The sequence below is a fragment of the Anabrus simplex genome, chromosome 1 (genome assembly GCF_040414725.1).
Source record: "Anabrus simplex isolate iqAnaSimp1 chromosome 1, ASM4041472v1, whole genome shotgun sequence".
Classification (NCBI taxonomy): Eukaryota; Metazoa; Arthropoda; class Insecta; order Orthoptera; family Tettigoniidae; genus Anabrus; species Anabrus simplex.
The window spans coordinates 1,306,456,716-1,306,473,706 of NC_090265.1; the positions used below are offsets into that span (position 1 = coordinate 1,306,456,716).

The 16,991-nt window shown below is 39.4% G+C and overlaps 1 protein-coding gene across 1 annotated transcript in view; it reads right to left on the reverse strand.

The window, feature by feature from the left end:
- Nucleotides 1–16,991, reverse strand: part of LOC136878512 (glycosylated lysosomal membrane protein) — a 114,349-nt gene that overhangs the window by 18,694 nt on the left and 78,664 nt on the right. The window contains exon 5 of the mRNA XM_067152089.2: nucleotides 14,418–14,701. Coding sequence (XP_067008190.1) covers nucleotides 14,418–14,701 — 284 coding nt within the window. The remainder of the gene's footprint in view (nucleotides 1–14,417; nucleotides 14,702–16,991) is intronic.

Below are 16,991 nucleotides of genomic sequence, written 5' to 3' on the forward strand. Positions count from 1 at the left end.
TGCCGATAGTGGGATTTGAACCTACTATCTCCCGGATGCAAGCTCACAGTCGCGCGCCTCTATGCGCACGGCCAACTCGCCCGCTAGCACCAACTTTAAGGTCTCGTATGTTTCAGCATTTTTGTGTAGTGTGCAAGTGGTACGGATGCCAGAACATTTGTATTATGAAGCAAAGTGTCAATAAAAACACGCCAGTTACTAGGATCATATTCTTTCTCTCCCAATTGACATAGAAGATTTGAAACATCCGTACAAAATACAAGTTCATCTTCGTGAGTATAATACTTTCGGACTGTTATCTTTGAAAGGAAACTGCTTTATCAGTCCATCATAAACATTGCAAAAGGACTGGGGCTTTTAACACGTCTGTTTATTTAAGTGGTCTACGACAAACGCTCAACTGTCTTATCTTCAATCCTACATACCTCGCGGTCTATTGCGTATCTGGGAGAGTTTGTTATGAAATTACCAGGAAACCCCCAACTACAAAATGAAAATTTAGACAGCAATACACCTATAATAAAATGCAAACAGTAACAAATCAAATCACATAATTGTATTCTAAAAGATAGTTGCGCGAGAACATCTCTCAACATTACATCTTACGAATTCATGCAGATACTAAAACACCAAATTGCGTCAAAACTAAACGTGATAGGAAAAAAATAGCATCAATTTCGGAATCAGGGCAGTGATTTCCATAAGAATGACATATTTTCTATTTTACCGCAAAATCACGTTGGCTAGTGTAATTTTAAATTCAATATAGGATGTTATGTTTATCTGTTTGGATGAACAATGGTGCAATAATGATGAACTTGAGCTCATTAATATTGAAGGTTATTATCTGGCAAGTAATTACAGTCGGGTTAATAGAGAGCATAGAGGAGTTTGTATTTTTGCTAAGTTAGGAACTGAATGTAAAGAAAGGGAGGATATTGAAGTGCGTAATTCTGAATTAGAATTTGAACTAACTTCAGTGGAATTTAAGTTTTCCTATGGTAAAACACGCAAGTTCCTTTATGTAGCACCAACACAGATAGGTCTTATGGCGACGATCGGACAGGAAAGGGCTAGGAGTGGGAAGGAAGCAGTCGTGGCCTTAATTAAGGTACAGCCCCAGCATTTGCCTGGTGAGGAAAGGGGAAACTACGGAAAAACCATCTACAGGGCTGTCGATAGTGGGGTTCGAACCCACTATCTCCCAAATACTGGATATTGGCCGCACTTAAGCGACTGCAGCTATTGAGCTCGGTCCTAAAGGGTAATTCTGTTAACCATGTACCATTCACCAGATGCTATGTGGAGATTTTCTTAGGAAAATTAGATCAAGTCCTTCATAACATTTCCAGTAGGAATAGCAGGGCAGAAGTAATACTTTGTGGTAATTTTAACATAGATTTTGCTGAAGAAAACCTTCCTTCAACATCACAACTACTGCATGTTCTTCAAAGCTGTAATCTCACTTAATTTTTACACCTATCCAGGTAACTGCCACCTCAGCTACAATGATAGACAACATTTGTATTCATTTCCATTGTTCTACAATGCAAGCATCCAATATGGATTGTCAGATCATCACCACCATCCTCATTTTCCCATTTCCAGCTCAAATTTTGCAATCAGAAATTGAGAATGTTAACAAGCATTCAACCAAAATGAATCAAGCACGATTAACATTTTTTTCTCTGCAGCTGCATGTGGAAGCTTCATTGAAAGTCTTAAACTTCAGACTTGGGCTCCAATAACATTTGGTCATAGCACTGACTAAAAATATAAAAATGCAATTTGAATTACATTTTCCAAAAAAACTTTCTGTAATTAATGGAACTTTAAAAATGCCATGGATCATGAAGGGTATGCAGATTTCAAGTCTAAAATGTAAATTACTAAGTAGATTAGCACAGCAGAGTTGTGACCTGGATTTTTGTAAGTATGTTAATAACTACAAATCAGTCTATCGAAGAGTTCTTAGGGTGGCTAAGATAATGCACAATAACAAGAAAATTAAAGAGTTGTGCAATAAATCACAAACCATATGGAATGTAATCAAGGGAGAAACCAACAGACATGCAGTTGGAAATAATGTTGCTGCCATAAAAAATAAGGGAATACAAATGAATGACCCTCATCATTTGGCTAAATATATAAATGATTTCTTTCTATCCCTGCCATACAAACTTGAAAATGCAAATAAATCAGATGTATTACTTTGTGCAAAACTATATGTATTTAACTTCAGTAACAGAATTGGAAGTTCTTAAAATCATACAGTCTTTGAAAAATAAAACTTCCACAGGTGTAGATGAAATTCTCACAAAACTCATTAAAAAATGTGCTCCTTATCTGGTACAGCATTTCGCTTATCAATGAATTATTTTCTAGTGGTCAGTTTCCTAATCTCTTAAAAATAGCTAAAATTATCCCAGTCTTTAAAAGTGGAAACTTACATGATTTACATAATTAGAGACCAATATCAATACTTGCTGTTATTTCAAAAATATTTGAATGTGCTATGAAAGATCGGGTTACTAAATTTTTAATCAAATATAACTTGTTAAATAATGCACAACACGGGTTTAGAGCTGGCAGAAGTACTTTGTCTGTACTTTGTCTGCTTTATCACATTTTACACAGTTGGTTGTAAATGCTCTTGATAATGAAGAAATGGTGATAGGACTATTCAAAGGCATTTGATACTTTTGATCATGAAATATCGTTGCACAAATTATATCAGACTGGGGTTAGAGCGACGAATATAGCTTCACTCAGGAAGGTATTTTCAACCATCACAACAGCCATTATTGGTCTGACCACAACCCATGTCACCCGTTAACGTGGCTTTCAGGCAGGCTTTGGCATAAACCTGTGGGCTGGAATTGTGGGAGGAGTGCTTTTAGGCCCTTACCTGTAGCTGGACAAGTTGAATGCACCCCGCTATCGTACGTTTCTGGGCAATACTTTGCCTGATGCTTTAGAAAACGTTCCACTTGGTGTTTGGCGATAGCTATGGTTTCAGCATGATGTGCACCGCCACACTATGGAATGACTGTGCGTAACTGGTCAAATGAAGATAAGACTGGACATCACACATACACTATGGAATTATTGTGCGTAGCATAATGGGCAATCCAGTGTAGCCTACCTACTGTACTGTATTGCGTTTCCTTGTACTGCATTGGATAGAGACGATGTAACTGCATCCACTATTATGTTCTACGTATTGGCTTTATTTGTGCCATGGACGAAACAAAGTGGTCGTTTACATCTGTAAGAAGTTCATGTTATGTTTGAATGTTTAAATAAAGGTAACTGTAATGGTAAGACAGAACATAGTGTATTGCATAGAGGAGGTGTACAATGGATACAATTTGATACATTAACTGAAAAAAAAATTGGCGCGAACACGACTCGAATGCACAACTGGCATTTATGGCATTACCTCGTCTCACTGAGCTAATGAGACAGCTCTGGAAGAGTGCCGAGTTCATGCGACCTGTGTTTGGCCACGCTGCACGCCGTTACAGCGTTGCCAGAGCCTTGTTTCTTAACTCGCATTTCTATTAAACCTATTAGTGGGACTAGGTTTTGCAGGATAAACTTTTATCGTGAATATCGACAAGGAACTGCAAGCCAACCCCCATGTGCGGCATTTTTTATTCACCCTGTATAATAAACTTCCAAATAAGATTAAAGATATTAGTCCCATCAGCTCATTTATCACAGCTTTAAAAAATAGCTGCTTCTATAGTACAGAAGAATACATGATGAAGTGCTGGTAATGATGTTAATACTTATTAACTTGTAAATGTTCTTAATATCTAGTATATAGACTTAAAAATATGTTAATGTCACACCGATTATGTATGTATTATTAACACCATACTCATAAATTTTTATTTTCTCTTGTAAATATCGAAAATGAAATGAAAATCCACAGCCTGTTTCCGGTCATTTGACGGGGTCAGGAATGGAATGAATGAAGCCCCCTTCTAGCGGCGAGGATGGGAATTGTGCCGGATGCCGAGGCCTGTCGCACTCCACTGGGGAATGATTAATGAATTATTAATGAAATGAGATTGGAGAGTGTTGCTGGAATAAAAGATGATAGGGAAAACTGGAGTGCCCAGAGAAAAACCTTCCCCGCCTCCACTTTGTCCATGGAGTGACCAGGATTTGAACTAAGGAACCCAGCGGTGAGAGGCCGGCATGCTGCCACCTGAGCCATGGAGGCTTCTCTTGTAAATATTAATTATTAATATTATTTATTATTTTTAAAAATTAGGATCTGCTGTCCTAACATTGAGGTATTTGGTGTCCTGTTGTTTTTTCCTTTTTCTTATTTTTAAAAATATTCATTATTGTGCATATTTTATTGTTAGTATTAAGAAATCACTTGACAACTCCTATACTGTTGGCATCAGTTTCTAATAATTTAAAGATGAGGTATAGAATGAAACAAAGCCTGAGAGCAAATTGCAGACAGAGAATTCTGGCAGCATTTAGTAAATTTACAGAGGCTTGCAGGCTGAATGCTGAAATGCATAAGAGTCTATAACGAAGTATGCATGTATATTCCACAACCACTCCTATAGTAAGTCATAAGTGTACCAAGTTAGGTTGAAATCGCTCCAGTAGTCATGAACACTACATTCAATATTATTCTTGGTTGTTTTTACTTATATTTATATTTTACCACCTCCTGTAGTGGTTCTAGGAGTCTCTTACCCGCTGCAGTATTTTTCCAGATTGTAAGGCATACTTGTACCAATTTTAGTTGATAGCCACGCTGGAACATACATACATCCATTATCTCAGTCATTTTGGACATCTTCCTTTTTATCCTTTCTCAACCCCTATGGAAAAGAGGGCTGAACTTGGACTTTAAAAAAATTCTGAGTGTTACTATTCATCTCAGCAATCCTGAAGACTATGGATTCGACACTACTGTATTTTTATATCTCACCCCCCCTCACCTACACCCTTAAAGGTGCTGGGGTGTCTTACCCCCATACGTTTGGTCTCCTCATAGTATGTCATAATTGTACCAAGTTTGGTTTAAATTGCTTCAGTAGTCCTGAAAACTACGGATTCAACACTATTATTGGTCGCTTTTAGTTACATTTGTATTTCACCCACTCCTGCAGGGGTTCTAGGGGTGTCTTCCCCTTACAGCATTTTTCACAGATAGTTCGTAATCTTTGTGCCAAATTTATTGACAACTATGCTGGAGAACACACACATACATCCATGATCTTGGTCGTTTTATTTTTTCACTCTCTCTCACCCCCTACGACAAAGGGAGCTGAACTTGGACTTTAAACAAATCAGGAGTGTTACTAGCCATCTCAGCGACCCCAAAAACTATGGTTTGATGCTATTTTAGATTATTTTTATATCTCACTCTCTCCACCCCAAAGGGGGCTGAACTTAAGATTTTAATAAAAATCCAGAGTGTCACTATTCATCTCAGCGACCCTCAAAATTATGGATTCAATACTCATCATCATCATCATCATCATTTCCCTTTATCCAGCTGTAGCCGGGTAGGGGTAAATATGGTTCCTCTCCACTTTCTTCGGTCTTTCCACCAATCCTTCTCCAACACTGTGTCCCGGTCCAGGTTTCTTTCTATAATGCTGCGTTGGATGGTATCCTTCCATCTCAATCGTGGTCGTCCACAGCCTCTCCTTCCTTGGATTTGCATTTCCAACACCTTTTTTTGGCATTCTTTCGTCGCTCATTCGCTTTATGTGCCCAAACCATCTTAGTCGGCTATTCTCTATTCTATCATTCATTTTTTCCTCTCCAATTTCTTCCCAGATTTTCTCATTCCTTATAACATGTTTCTTACACTATGATAGACACAACTTCCAGCTTGAATTCTTTTACTAATCTCAGCATCCAGTCAAGCATTCTCCATTAATTCACTCCCCAGGTTTTTTTTAATGTTTCCACTACTTCCAGGGGCTTATCTGCAAGCCTAATCTGACCTTTCCCTTCTTTCTCCCCTCTAGTCATAACAAGAGTTTTACTCTTTTCTACACTTATTTTCAATCCACATTCTTCAATCTTCCCATTCACCACATTCAACTGTTCTTGAACCTTCCTGTCGTCTTCTCCCCAAATCACAATATCATCTGCAAATAACATCATGTTCATTTCTCTTCCTCCATATGCTGCTTTTGCTGTTCTCATGATGTCATCCATTACTATTGTAAACAGGATTGGTGATAGAACAATTCCCTGTCTCAGCCCACTAGTTATTTTGAACCAACTTGTCCTGCATGCAACTACAACATTCCTTATACAAGCCATGATCATTTTTATTAATCCCTGTCCAATTCCTTTTTGCACCAGACTGTCCCAAACTTTCGTCCTGGGGACACTGTCATATGCCTTTTCAATGTCAATGAATGTCATCACCATATCATTCCCGTACTCCCAATGCTTTTCCATTAGTTGTCTCATAATGAAAATGGGCTCTATTGTTGACCTTCCACTTCTGAAACCAAACTGATTTTCCTGTATCTGATTTTCAACCCTCAACCTTATTCTACTTTCCAGTATCCTAGCAACATGGGAGGAGCTCCAGAGGAGCGGCTACGAAAGGCATCTGTCTCCATGTTAGGGGCGGCCTAATTTTGAACCTGGCAGTAGGTATAAAATGCCTTTGGGTGTGGCGAGCCCATCGTAACAATAGCCTATATGGACAAAGCAGATATGGATTCAATACCATTTTCGATTATTTTTATATCTCAGCCCCCCACCCCCCCACCCTCACCTCACTCCTAAGGGTGCTTGGAGTGCCTTACCGCCACGCTGTTTGTCTCCTGATACTAAGTTATAAGTGTACCATGTTTGGTTGAAATCGCTCGAGTGGTTTAAGAGATATAGTACAAACATACATGTACACATACAATGATTTATATACATATATAATTATACAGACTTGCCTTTGCTCGTTGGGGGCTCTGCCTCCAAGCCTCTAGTTGGTCTTCGTTAGGAGTGGATGATAACTCATGTAATTCCTCTGTTGATATTCTACATTTTCACAGTTTCTTAAATATCTTTTCACATCTAATACACAGCTACTTTTCTCAAACTTGGCAGACCAATCAAAATTGTTCCTATGACATGAAAGTACATCTCATCATGGCGGGTTAGATTGCTATTTCCAAATAACAGGCACGGTCATGAACCTCCTAGCAAGAAAGATATTTTATAAAATATAAACATACATATATACATCTTTTCTTACTGGTCTATCGTGATACAGCGTAACTTGCTATCGCCTAACAACAGTCTGTCTATCAAGTCAGATCCAATCTTGGTGCGGCTTTGCAATTAAATGAAACACATACAATTATTCATAAAAAACTACCCATCGGATTTCGATGAAACCACTTCCTAAACCGTCTCAGTAGTAATAAGAATGTGAAATTTTCAGCAAAATTGATCCAGCAGTTTTGGAGTCCATACGAGACATGCACAGTTTCACTTTTATATTTACTGTATATACCAGCAATGAGACAAATCACTCAGGGTGAACATGGTGTAATAAGATGACCTGATTAAACTTTGTATCATTTGATAAATCAAATTTTTGGATTTGCCACCTCTCAGTGCGAGACACGCAAGTCTTAAACATTCTCTTCTAGCTCTGATCAACAGTGAATATAAAATGTGAACGTGGCTCAACTTCAAAGTATTTCATTGTTTTATGCGAAGATGTCAATTTCTGAAAAGTTTTTATTAACCCTTTCCACTCGAATTATTTGTACGTCCTGATTTCTCCCAACTCGCATTTATTTCTGTCAGCATTCTTCATATTTTAAAACTTGGTGTTAAGTACTGGTTGTAACAATAATACAGGAAGAAACTACAAAATTAATGAATGTATGGTATTTACATGACACAAAATCATGTTTTCCACTTTCTTAACGGTATGTCTTTAGTGTGTAGAAGCGCTCAAAGCAAATGCTTGGATGGAGCCCTGCTTGCTTATCTAACCAGTCTGCACTAAATTAATCCTGCATTTTTGCCTTACTGTTCATCCCCATGTTGATAATTGTACCAATAAATGCCTTCAGCTCTTCTAATGTCACAGCTTTCCAAGAAAACCAGATAGATCTCTTCAGAAGTGGAGTATTTTGCTGTAATTTATATTTCGGCAAATTTGTTTGTCTCATGGACAATAGAGGTTATCAAATGATCAGTAAAAATAGCTACCAGTACTCTAGTTCTATTTCAAGTCTATTGCCACAATTTATGAATGCACTGACTAATCTGTAAGGACATTTGGGTAATCCTGCATCACCCGTTCTCCGCGATCTCCAAGGTATGTTTGAAGTCAGCACTGTATCACTGGGACCGGGACGAGTCAAAATACTATCGCCGCCTCCATGATTTCTTGCGACGCTGATATCAATATCGCCATTTGAATCACTAATAGATATATCTCTTTCATTGCCAGATTCAAAATTTTCATCATTTTCATGGTCACTATAAAAACAATCAGCCGAAATAGACGCAAGAATCTCAGCTTCGGTCAGACTGTGCGCCACCATGTTGCTTCACACGACTGCTTTCCTTTGTCAAGGAAATGGAGCAATTTTGCCAAGCAAAGAGAAACTAAAACACACCTATTTGGTTTCTTTCAGTTTCCGGAAGGGACCAGCACTTACGAAATGAAGTACAAAAGACCTGGCATTCCAGGTAACCTAGCAACGAGCGGCGAAACATTGTCGACTCAGGGTCGACACACAAGCTATAACGCTGAGTGACGGCTGTCGACCTCAGGTCGACACACGAGCGGAAAGGGTTAAGCTTGAATTATTATATTCTACACCTACTCTAAAGTAAACTAAGAATTCTGGAAAAGACCTTCATCAAAATTTCCACAGCTACACTGAAATGGTGATGGTTCAGGTTTGATAATAAAATAGCTAAGACAAATAATATCACAGTCTTACACAGCAGCAACATCATAACACTGTCAAGTATTCTGAAACACTAGTTCAAAGCATTTATCTAAGATAAGTGCAATATCACTTTAAGTTCCATTCTAAGAGATGCCTTTGTATATGTACATCGAGATTCAATGTCCCATGTAAGTAACCCAGAGAATGATAATTAAAATGTCATTCAATGTAAGGTCCCAAACGGACTCACGCGAGTTCTTTTAATAACACTGGACCACTCTAGCAACCTATACAAAGGATTTCTTGATTTCCTATCAAACCCAATATTTTTTCATTCTGAGAGATGCTGCCTTCCTTTGTTCTGTTGAAAATACCCTCCCATTAGACCTTTTATTGATATTGGTCTGTAGCCTGGTGTGTGTCCTGAATATCTTTTTTCTGTTTTGTTTTTGAGATCGTCTATTGTTATTTGTGGTTCTTTAATATCCTCCTTAACCCAATAGCACTATGCGTTGCCATATGGCAACTATTTTCAAGGATTTTTTCTTTTAGTACTCCAGGCTGGCTCTCTTAACTGTTCTCCGCCTTTCGTAAACATTTTGAGACAGTGCCGAACTTTGCGTGTGTTGTGCTACTATTCAGAAGATTGTGCCTTAAGTGACTGACCTTCTACTTCTTCTAGTTTTTACAATTTAAAATCGCGCAGTGCCCATCCCCATTATCTTATATTGCTTCTTCAACTGTTTTTGTTAAAGACTCATTCTTTAATTTCTTATTTACCTATGCATTGTTTTTGCATTTTACTCAGCTGATGATGACCCACACTGGGGTCAAAACCGGTACCGCTCCCGCTTATAATTAAATAGGAATGTAACACCACATTTCTTATTTAGTTGTATTGAATAGGTTGGACTACGTTATTTATTATTTCAATTTAATTGTGATACAGTTCAATACAGAACATAATGAAATTTTTATCTTTAAATTGTTACTGGACGACAAACAAAAACCAGTTTGTAACCTAAGTTCTTCTTTTGAACTCATTGTAAAAAAAATTGGTAGTGCAAGAGCCTAGCATTGACATATGGCAACATCAAATACCTTATGACCTAGCGGTCCCAAAATACTGAAACTTGTTTCATTGGTCTCAAACATGGGTAAAGCGCAATAAATAAATTAATCTCAGAAAAAAATTAATTCAGGTGCTAATGGGTTAATTTCCATGATTCATTTTATCATGGTCTTGCTATTCCATAATTTTTCGATTATACCTATTATATTATTAAGATATTCTTTTATATTATATATATATATTTGTGTTTTTATGCTAGTTGTTCGGGGTGTTGACCCATTTGGATCTTTTGCCCCTACTGGCACCATATTGTATGAACCTGCGTGTAATTGGAATGGCAGTAGTGTGGAATGTTGTGTGTGAGGAAAGAAAGATATATTGTTATATTACGGTGTGGGATACTGTAGTCACATCCTAGTTCGTGAACCATGGGCAAAGGCTGAGTGGCCTAGTAAGTGGTCCTGAGAGTCGGGATACCAGTTGTTACGGAATGGGAGTGGGCATCTCGGACATACTCTGAGTCATGGCCCTCCTTGTGCTCAGGCGGCTAGGACTATACAATCCACCGCTGGTCCATAACCCGTTAGAGGAGTAATCCTCACATGGACTATGTGTAAGTAGGGTAACATCCTGCTTCATGAACATACTGAGCTCAGAACATTTTATGCAAGCCTCGGATCTATGGGAGTAACATAGTTTCACTCCCATGTGACAGGCGAGGGACTCCTTGGAAATAACTTGGCGAACAAAATGGAATTCGATGGGGACCTATCAATATTAATGGGGCTTATAAAAAAGAAAGTAGAACTGGGTGAGTAAACAAAGAGGATGCATCTAGATGTGCTAGGAGTAAGTGATATACGGGTAAAGGGAGATAACGAGGAAGAGACAGGAGATTATAAAGTGTACTTGACGGATGTTAGAAAGGGAAGGGCAGAGTATGGGGTAGGGCTGTTTAGCAGGAATACCATTGCACGCAACACAGTTTCTGTTAGGCACGTAAATGAGCGAATGGCAGATTTGGCAGTTGGAAGAATTAGGACGAGAATTGTCTGAGTGTATTCACCATGTGAGGAGCAGATGAGGATGAAGTTGACAAGTTTTATGAAGCATTGAGTGACATCGTGGTCAGGGTCAACAGCAAGGATAGAATAGTGTTAATGGGCGATTTCCAAGTGAGAGTAGGAAATAAAACTGAAGGATACGAAAGGGAGATTGGTAAATGTGGGGAAGATATGGAATGGAAGCTAATGGGAATGGGAAGTGTTTACTGGACTTCTGTGCTAGTATGTGTTTAGCTGTTACGAATACATTCTTCAAGCATAAGGCTATTCACTGCTACAGATGGGAGACTAGGAGCACCAGATCCATAATAGACTATATCTTAACCGACTTTGAATTCAGGAAATCTGTTTTCTGGGGATTTTTCGATGATACAGACCACTATCCGATCTGTAGTGAACTAAATATCTTTAGGCCTAGGGTAGAGAAAGTGAAATCTGCTGCAAACGAATAAAGGTAGAAAATCTTCAGGACGAGGAAATTAGACAGAAGTACATGTGTGTAAAGATGGGAAAAGGCGAACATCTTGGTAGAATGATGAAGTGAGAGCAGCTTGTAAACATAAAAAGAAGGCTTATCAGAAATGGCTCCAAACAAGGGCTGAGGCAGACAGGGATTTGTATGTACACGAAAGAAAGAGAGCGAAACAAATAGTTGTTGAATCCAAAAAGGAGTCGTGGGAAGATTTTGGTAATAACCTTGAAAGGCTAGGTCAAGCAGCAGGGAAACCTTTCTGTACAGTAATAAAGAATCTTACGAAGGGAGGGAAAAAGGAAATGAACAGTGTTTTGAGTAATTCAGGTGAACTCATAATAGATTCCAGGGAATCACTGGAGAGGCGGAGGGAATATTTTGAACATCTTTTCAATGTAACAGGAACAACCAAGCTCATGGGGAGCAGGAAAATGATGATGATGAAATTACGCTTGACGAAGTGGAAGGGATGGTAAATATGGTGAAGTATAGTGGGAAGACAAGGATGAAATGTCTTCATAGAGTAGTAAGATTAACATGGAGTGTTGGTTCGGTGCCTTCAGATTGGACTAAATCAGTAATTGCACCTATCTATAAGCAAGGGAACAGGACAGATTGCAACTACTATCGAGGTATCTCATTGATTAGTATACCAGGCAAAGTATTCACTGGCAGCTTGGAAGGGAGGGTGCAATCAGTAGTTGAGAAGATGTTGGATAAAAAAACAGTGTGGCTTCAGACTGCAGGGGGACTGCTGGATCAGATTTTCAGTATGCGCCGAATAATTGAAAAATGCTATGAGAGGAATAGGCAGTTGTGTTTATGTTTCGTACATCTAGAGAAAGCATTTGACAGGGTATGGTGGGAAAAGTTCTCCATACTAGGAGACTATGGTATTAAGGGTAGATTATTAAAATCAATCAAAGGTATTTATGTTGACAATTGGGCTGCAGTAAGAACTGATGGTAGTTCTTGGTTCAGGGTACTTACAGGGATTAGACAAGGCTGTAATCTTTCACCTTTGCTGTTCGTTGTTTACATGGATCATCTGCGAAAGGCATAAAGTGGCAGGGAGGGATTCAGTTAGGTGGAAATGTAATAAACAGTCCGGCCTATGCTGACGACGTGGTCTTAATGGCAGATTGTGCCGAAAGCCTGCAGTCTAATATCTTGGAATTTGAAAATAGGTGCAATGAGGATGGTATGAAAATTAGACTGATGTCAGTAGGTAAGAAATTCAACAGAATTGAATGTCAGATTGGTGATACAAAGCTGGAGCAGGTAGATAATTTCAAGTATTTAGGTTGTGTGTTCTCCCAGGATTGTAATATAGTAAGTGAGATTGAATCGAGGTGTAGTAAAGCTAATGCAGTGAGCTCGCAGTTGCGATCAATAGTATTCTGTAAAAAGGAAGTCAGCTCCCAGATGAAACTATCTTTACATCGGTCTGTTTTCAGACCAACTTTGCTTTATGGGAGCGAAAGCTGGGTGAACTTGGGATATTTTATTCATAATTTAGAAGTATCAGACATGAAAGTAGCGAGAACGATTGCTGGTACAAACAGGTGGGAACAATGGCAGGAGGGTATTCGGAATGAGGAGATAAAGGCTAAGTTAGGAATGAACTCAATGGATGAAGCTCTACGCATAAACTGGCTTCGGTGGTGGAGTCATTTGAGGCGAATGGAGGAGGATAGGTTACGTAAGAGAATAATGGGCTCTGTTATGGATGGTGGGAGAAGTAGAGGGAGACCAAGACGACGATGGTTAGACTCAGTTTCTAACGATTTATGGAACTAAATGAGCCCACAGCACTAGTTGCAAATAGAGGATTGTGGCGACGGTTAGTAAATTCGCAGAGGCTTGCAGGCTGAACGCTGAAAGGCATAACAGTCTTTAATGATAATGTAATACATATTATGCCTTTGCTGGCAAGATGGAGTGTTTACAGTGCGCTCTGTCTTCTGGTATGGGCTAGCATAAAATTGTTACTTTCATTGACCCGTCTCAGTCTCTTCCTTGGCTTTGACAATATGGCGCTAGTAATGCCATTCCTTATGCAGCCAGTCCCTGCTATGAATGGTGTGAAAATGTCGCTCATAGTGTCGGCCGCTGCAGGCATTTCAGTGGGCTTAGCAGACTGATGTGCAATAGCAACTTCTGGCTCAGTGAGGAAAGCAACGGGAAACTACCTCACTTCTCATTTCCCTAGTACGCCTCTTCAGTGACACCTAGGCCATCTATGACAGCTAATGGTGAACCTGTTGAGGATCCAAGCAGCCTTCGAGCTGAATACCCATCATACAATGTATATTATTATATTTCTCTTCTTCTTATTATTATTATTTTTATTTTATATCCTACTAACTACTTTTATGGTTTTCGGAGATGCTGAGCTGCCAGAATTTAGTCCTACAGAAGTTATTTTATGTGCCATCATATCTGATTTTAAAAATTTGACCCTTTTCAGTCTGTTAATTGGTCTGTACTGACTAGGTTCATGTGCCATATATTGACAGGGCGGACCAAATAATCACCAGTAGTATATTATATGCCATTAATCTACCGACACAACGCTGACATATTTGAGCACCTAAAATACCACTGGATTGAGCCAAAATCGAATCTGCCAAGATGAGTTCTTTTATATGCCAGTAAATCTACAGGCATGGGTCTGATGAATTTGAGTACACTTTCAAATACCACTGAACTGAAATGAGATCAAATGGACATACATGGGCTCAGAAAGCCAATATTCTACCATGTGAGCCACTCAGCCCACCAACTGGTGATGAAAATTTGAAAATCAATCACTATATTTCATAAACATTGCATTAAAAAAAAAGTGTTCCAAATCACAAATATGCAGAGCTATATATACTTACCATGAAGTATAATTGGTTTTCTTGTAAAATCCATCTTCCTTGATGCCAAATGAAACCACTGCTGACTGCATCAAGAGATTTTGATGATCAAGATCATAGAAGGAATGTGCCAGCAAGGAGTTAGCAAGATATGAAGAAGCATTTTTTACATTACTGACACCATAAATATCAGTATCAGTTGAGTTGGAAATATCACGATTTTTAGAAATGTAAGCCACTGGACGCCACTGCAAATAACCACCAGCTGAAGCAGAACTGCTAGATGGTGTTTCCACATCAACCAACTGTAACAAATTAGAAGATAAATCTAGTTTCAGTCAAGGCTTTGTTATATTCGAAGCACAATGCTCAAGAAGGAAATCTGGTCATGTTTTTAATGTTCCTAACTACATTGTACGATTGTGGAGTGGGATGGAGATTGCTTATGGCAATAATATGTTCTGTTTACACAACAGAGGGTTCTACTGTTACCTGGATGTTTGGGAGGTGTCAGTATCAGTTGAAATGTAAAAGTACCTCAATTCAATGTAAGTGCAAAGGTTGCAAAGCCATGGCTGATTGTGGAGACCCAGGCAGGCAATACCGGGAAGCTTCCATCATGGAACAAAGCCACTCGTTCCCTTACACTGCTTCAAGAAGGCTACTCACAGACGTATGTTGCTGGAATAAGATTTGGTATCTTTGAAAACATTTCCAGGAGACAGAAAGTGTTTCCAGCTGCTCTGGCAAGGACTACCAAAGTAAAACAACCATAGGGAAGGATCGTTTTATTCGTTAACAAGGTCTCCAAACCTGCAAAGGTGGACCTACAGCAGGTTTCTGGACTGCAAGTTAGTGACTAAACAGTCAGAAACTGGCTTCGATAGGCCAATTAAAGGCCCCAACAACTCGCTCAAGTACCTACACTGGATAGACAATATCGTGGTACGAGACTGCTGTTTGCTAGAGGCCACCTACACTGGCAGCACTGTTCTGCTCTCAAATGGATCTAGTTTCGTGTTATATGGCTCAGGTGGTCAGTCATCTGCGAGTCCGGAGAAAATATGGGGAGTGATTTCATATGTAGGCGGACATAACTTGACACGAAAACTGATCTCCTGATCATTTGCAATGTATCCTTAATTGCTCGACCGTACATTGACAAGATCTTAGCGTCACATAAAATTCCTCATGTGACGCAACTTGGAGAAAACGCACTATTCTTGCATAGTAATGCTAGAGAAACTGATGCCAGCACTGTTCGCAGAGATATTCCTGTAAGAGCTGATGATGATGATGATGATGATGATGATGCTTGTTGTTTTAAGGGGCCTAACATCTAGGTCATCGGCTCCTGATGGTATGAAATGAGATGAAATGCAATGCGAAAAAAAATCCAAAATCCTCCACTGACCAGAATTCAAAGCATGAGAACGAAAAATGAACGGATGGATATGAAGTTAAAACAATCAGTGGAGCTGACCCGCAATGCCTCAGTCTCAGAAAATGACGGAGAACAGTAGTAATACTGACCAAGGAACTGCTTCTAGAGCTCAGTACTGAATCGATGATGCTTACAAGCTAAAGGGGTCCAAAATATAGGTTATCGGCCTCTCATAATGGTACTATAAATAAATTATAAATTATAATTATAATTACAATTATAAATTTGCTCATTCAGGACAAATATTTCAGATTCCCTATGGGAATCAACATCTATATCATGAAAATAGAACCATGGTATTTGACATAGTGCGGTACTAATCAAAAGTATCGTAGACTCGCGGTATTCCACACATTATGGTACTACTCACAGGTTATGAAATTCGCACAGGTAATACAGACCTATGTGGTTTCACACATAGCGGCGCCATTTACAGGCAATGCAAACTTATGGTTTTCATCACAAGTGTACTAACCACAGGGACTCGTACTATCCCGTGGTGTTCCTTATACAGTGGGTACTAATCATAGGCAAGCCAGAACCCTGGTGTCGCTCATATAGTGCTACTAATCACAGGTACCGTAAAAGCCTGACCGCACGATGCTCCTGATTGCTACTAAACACAAACCTATTTGGTACCTAACGTAGTAATACGCGCAAGTAATAGCGACCCATCGTGTTCCCCGTGTGGTGGTACTAATCACAAGTAGTTTCATGGTTCTAATCCAATCATCCCTTGGTCGCCCCTTTTAGTCGCCTCTTACAACAGGCAGGGGATATCACGGATGTATTCTTCGTCTGCGTCCCCCACCCATAGGGGTTGTGTGTTTGGTCCGCGAGAGGTATTTTATTTCCCTCAAGTCCGCCGGCAAGCCGGTTAGGACCCCCCAATCCGCCACCAGGGACGCACCACGTGGGAGTATCACCTCTTCCCCTGCTACGCCAGCGTAGTAGGTTCGTGGTCCTGTAAGAGCACCAGGTACAACAAATGGAGTGGCTATCAAGAAGTCCTACTTCAATTTGATCTAATAAGTCTGGGATCAACCAAAACAAAAACACCACTCTAAACATTACAAGCCCTTGGAAATGCCCTTTTCAAAGAGTGGAGATGTCTGATTTAACTTAACATGCAGTGCCCCTTCAAACTGAAA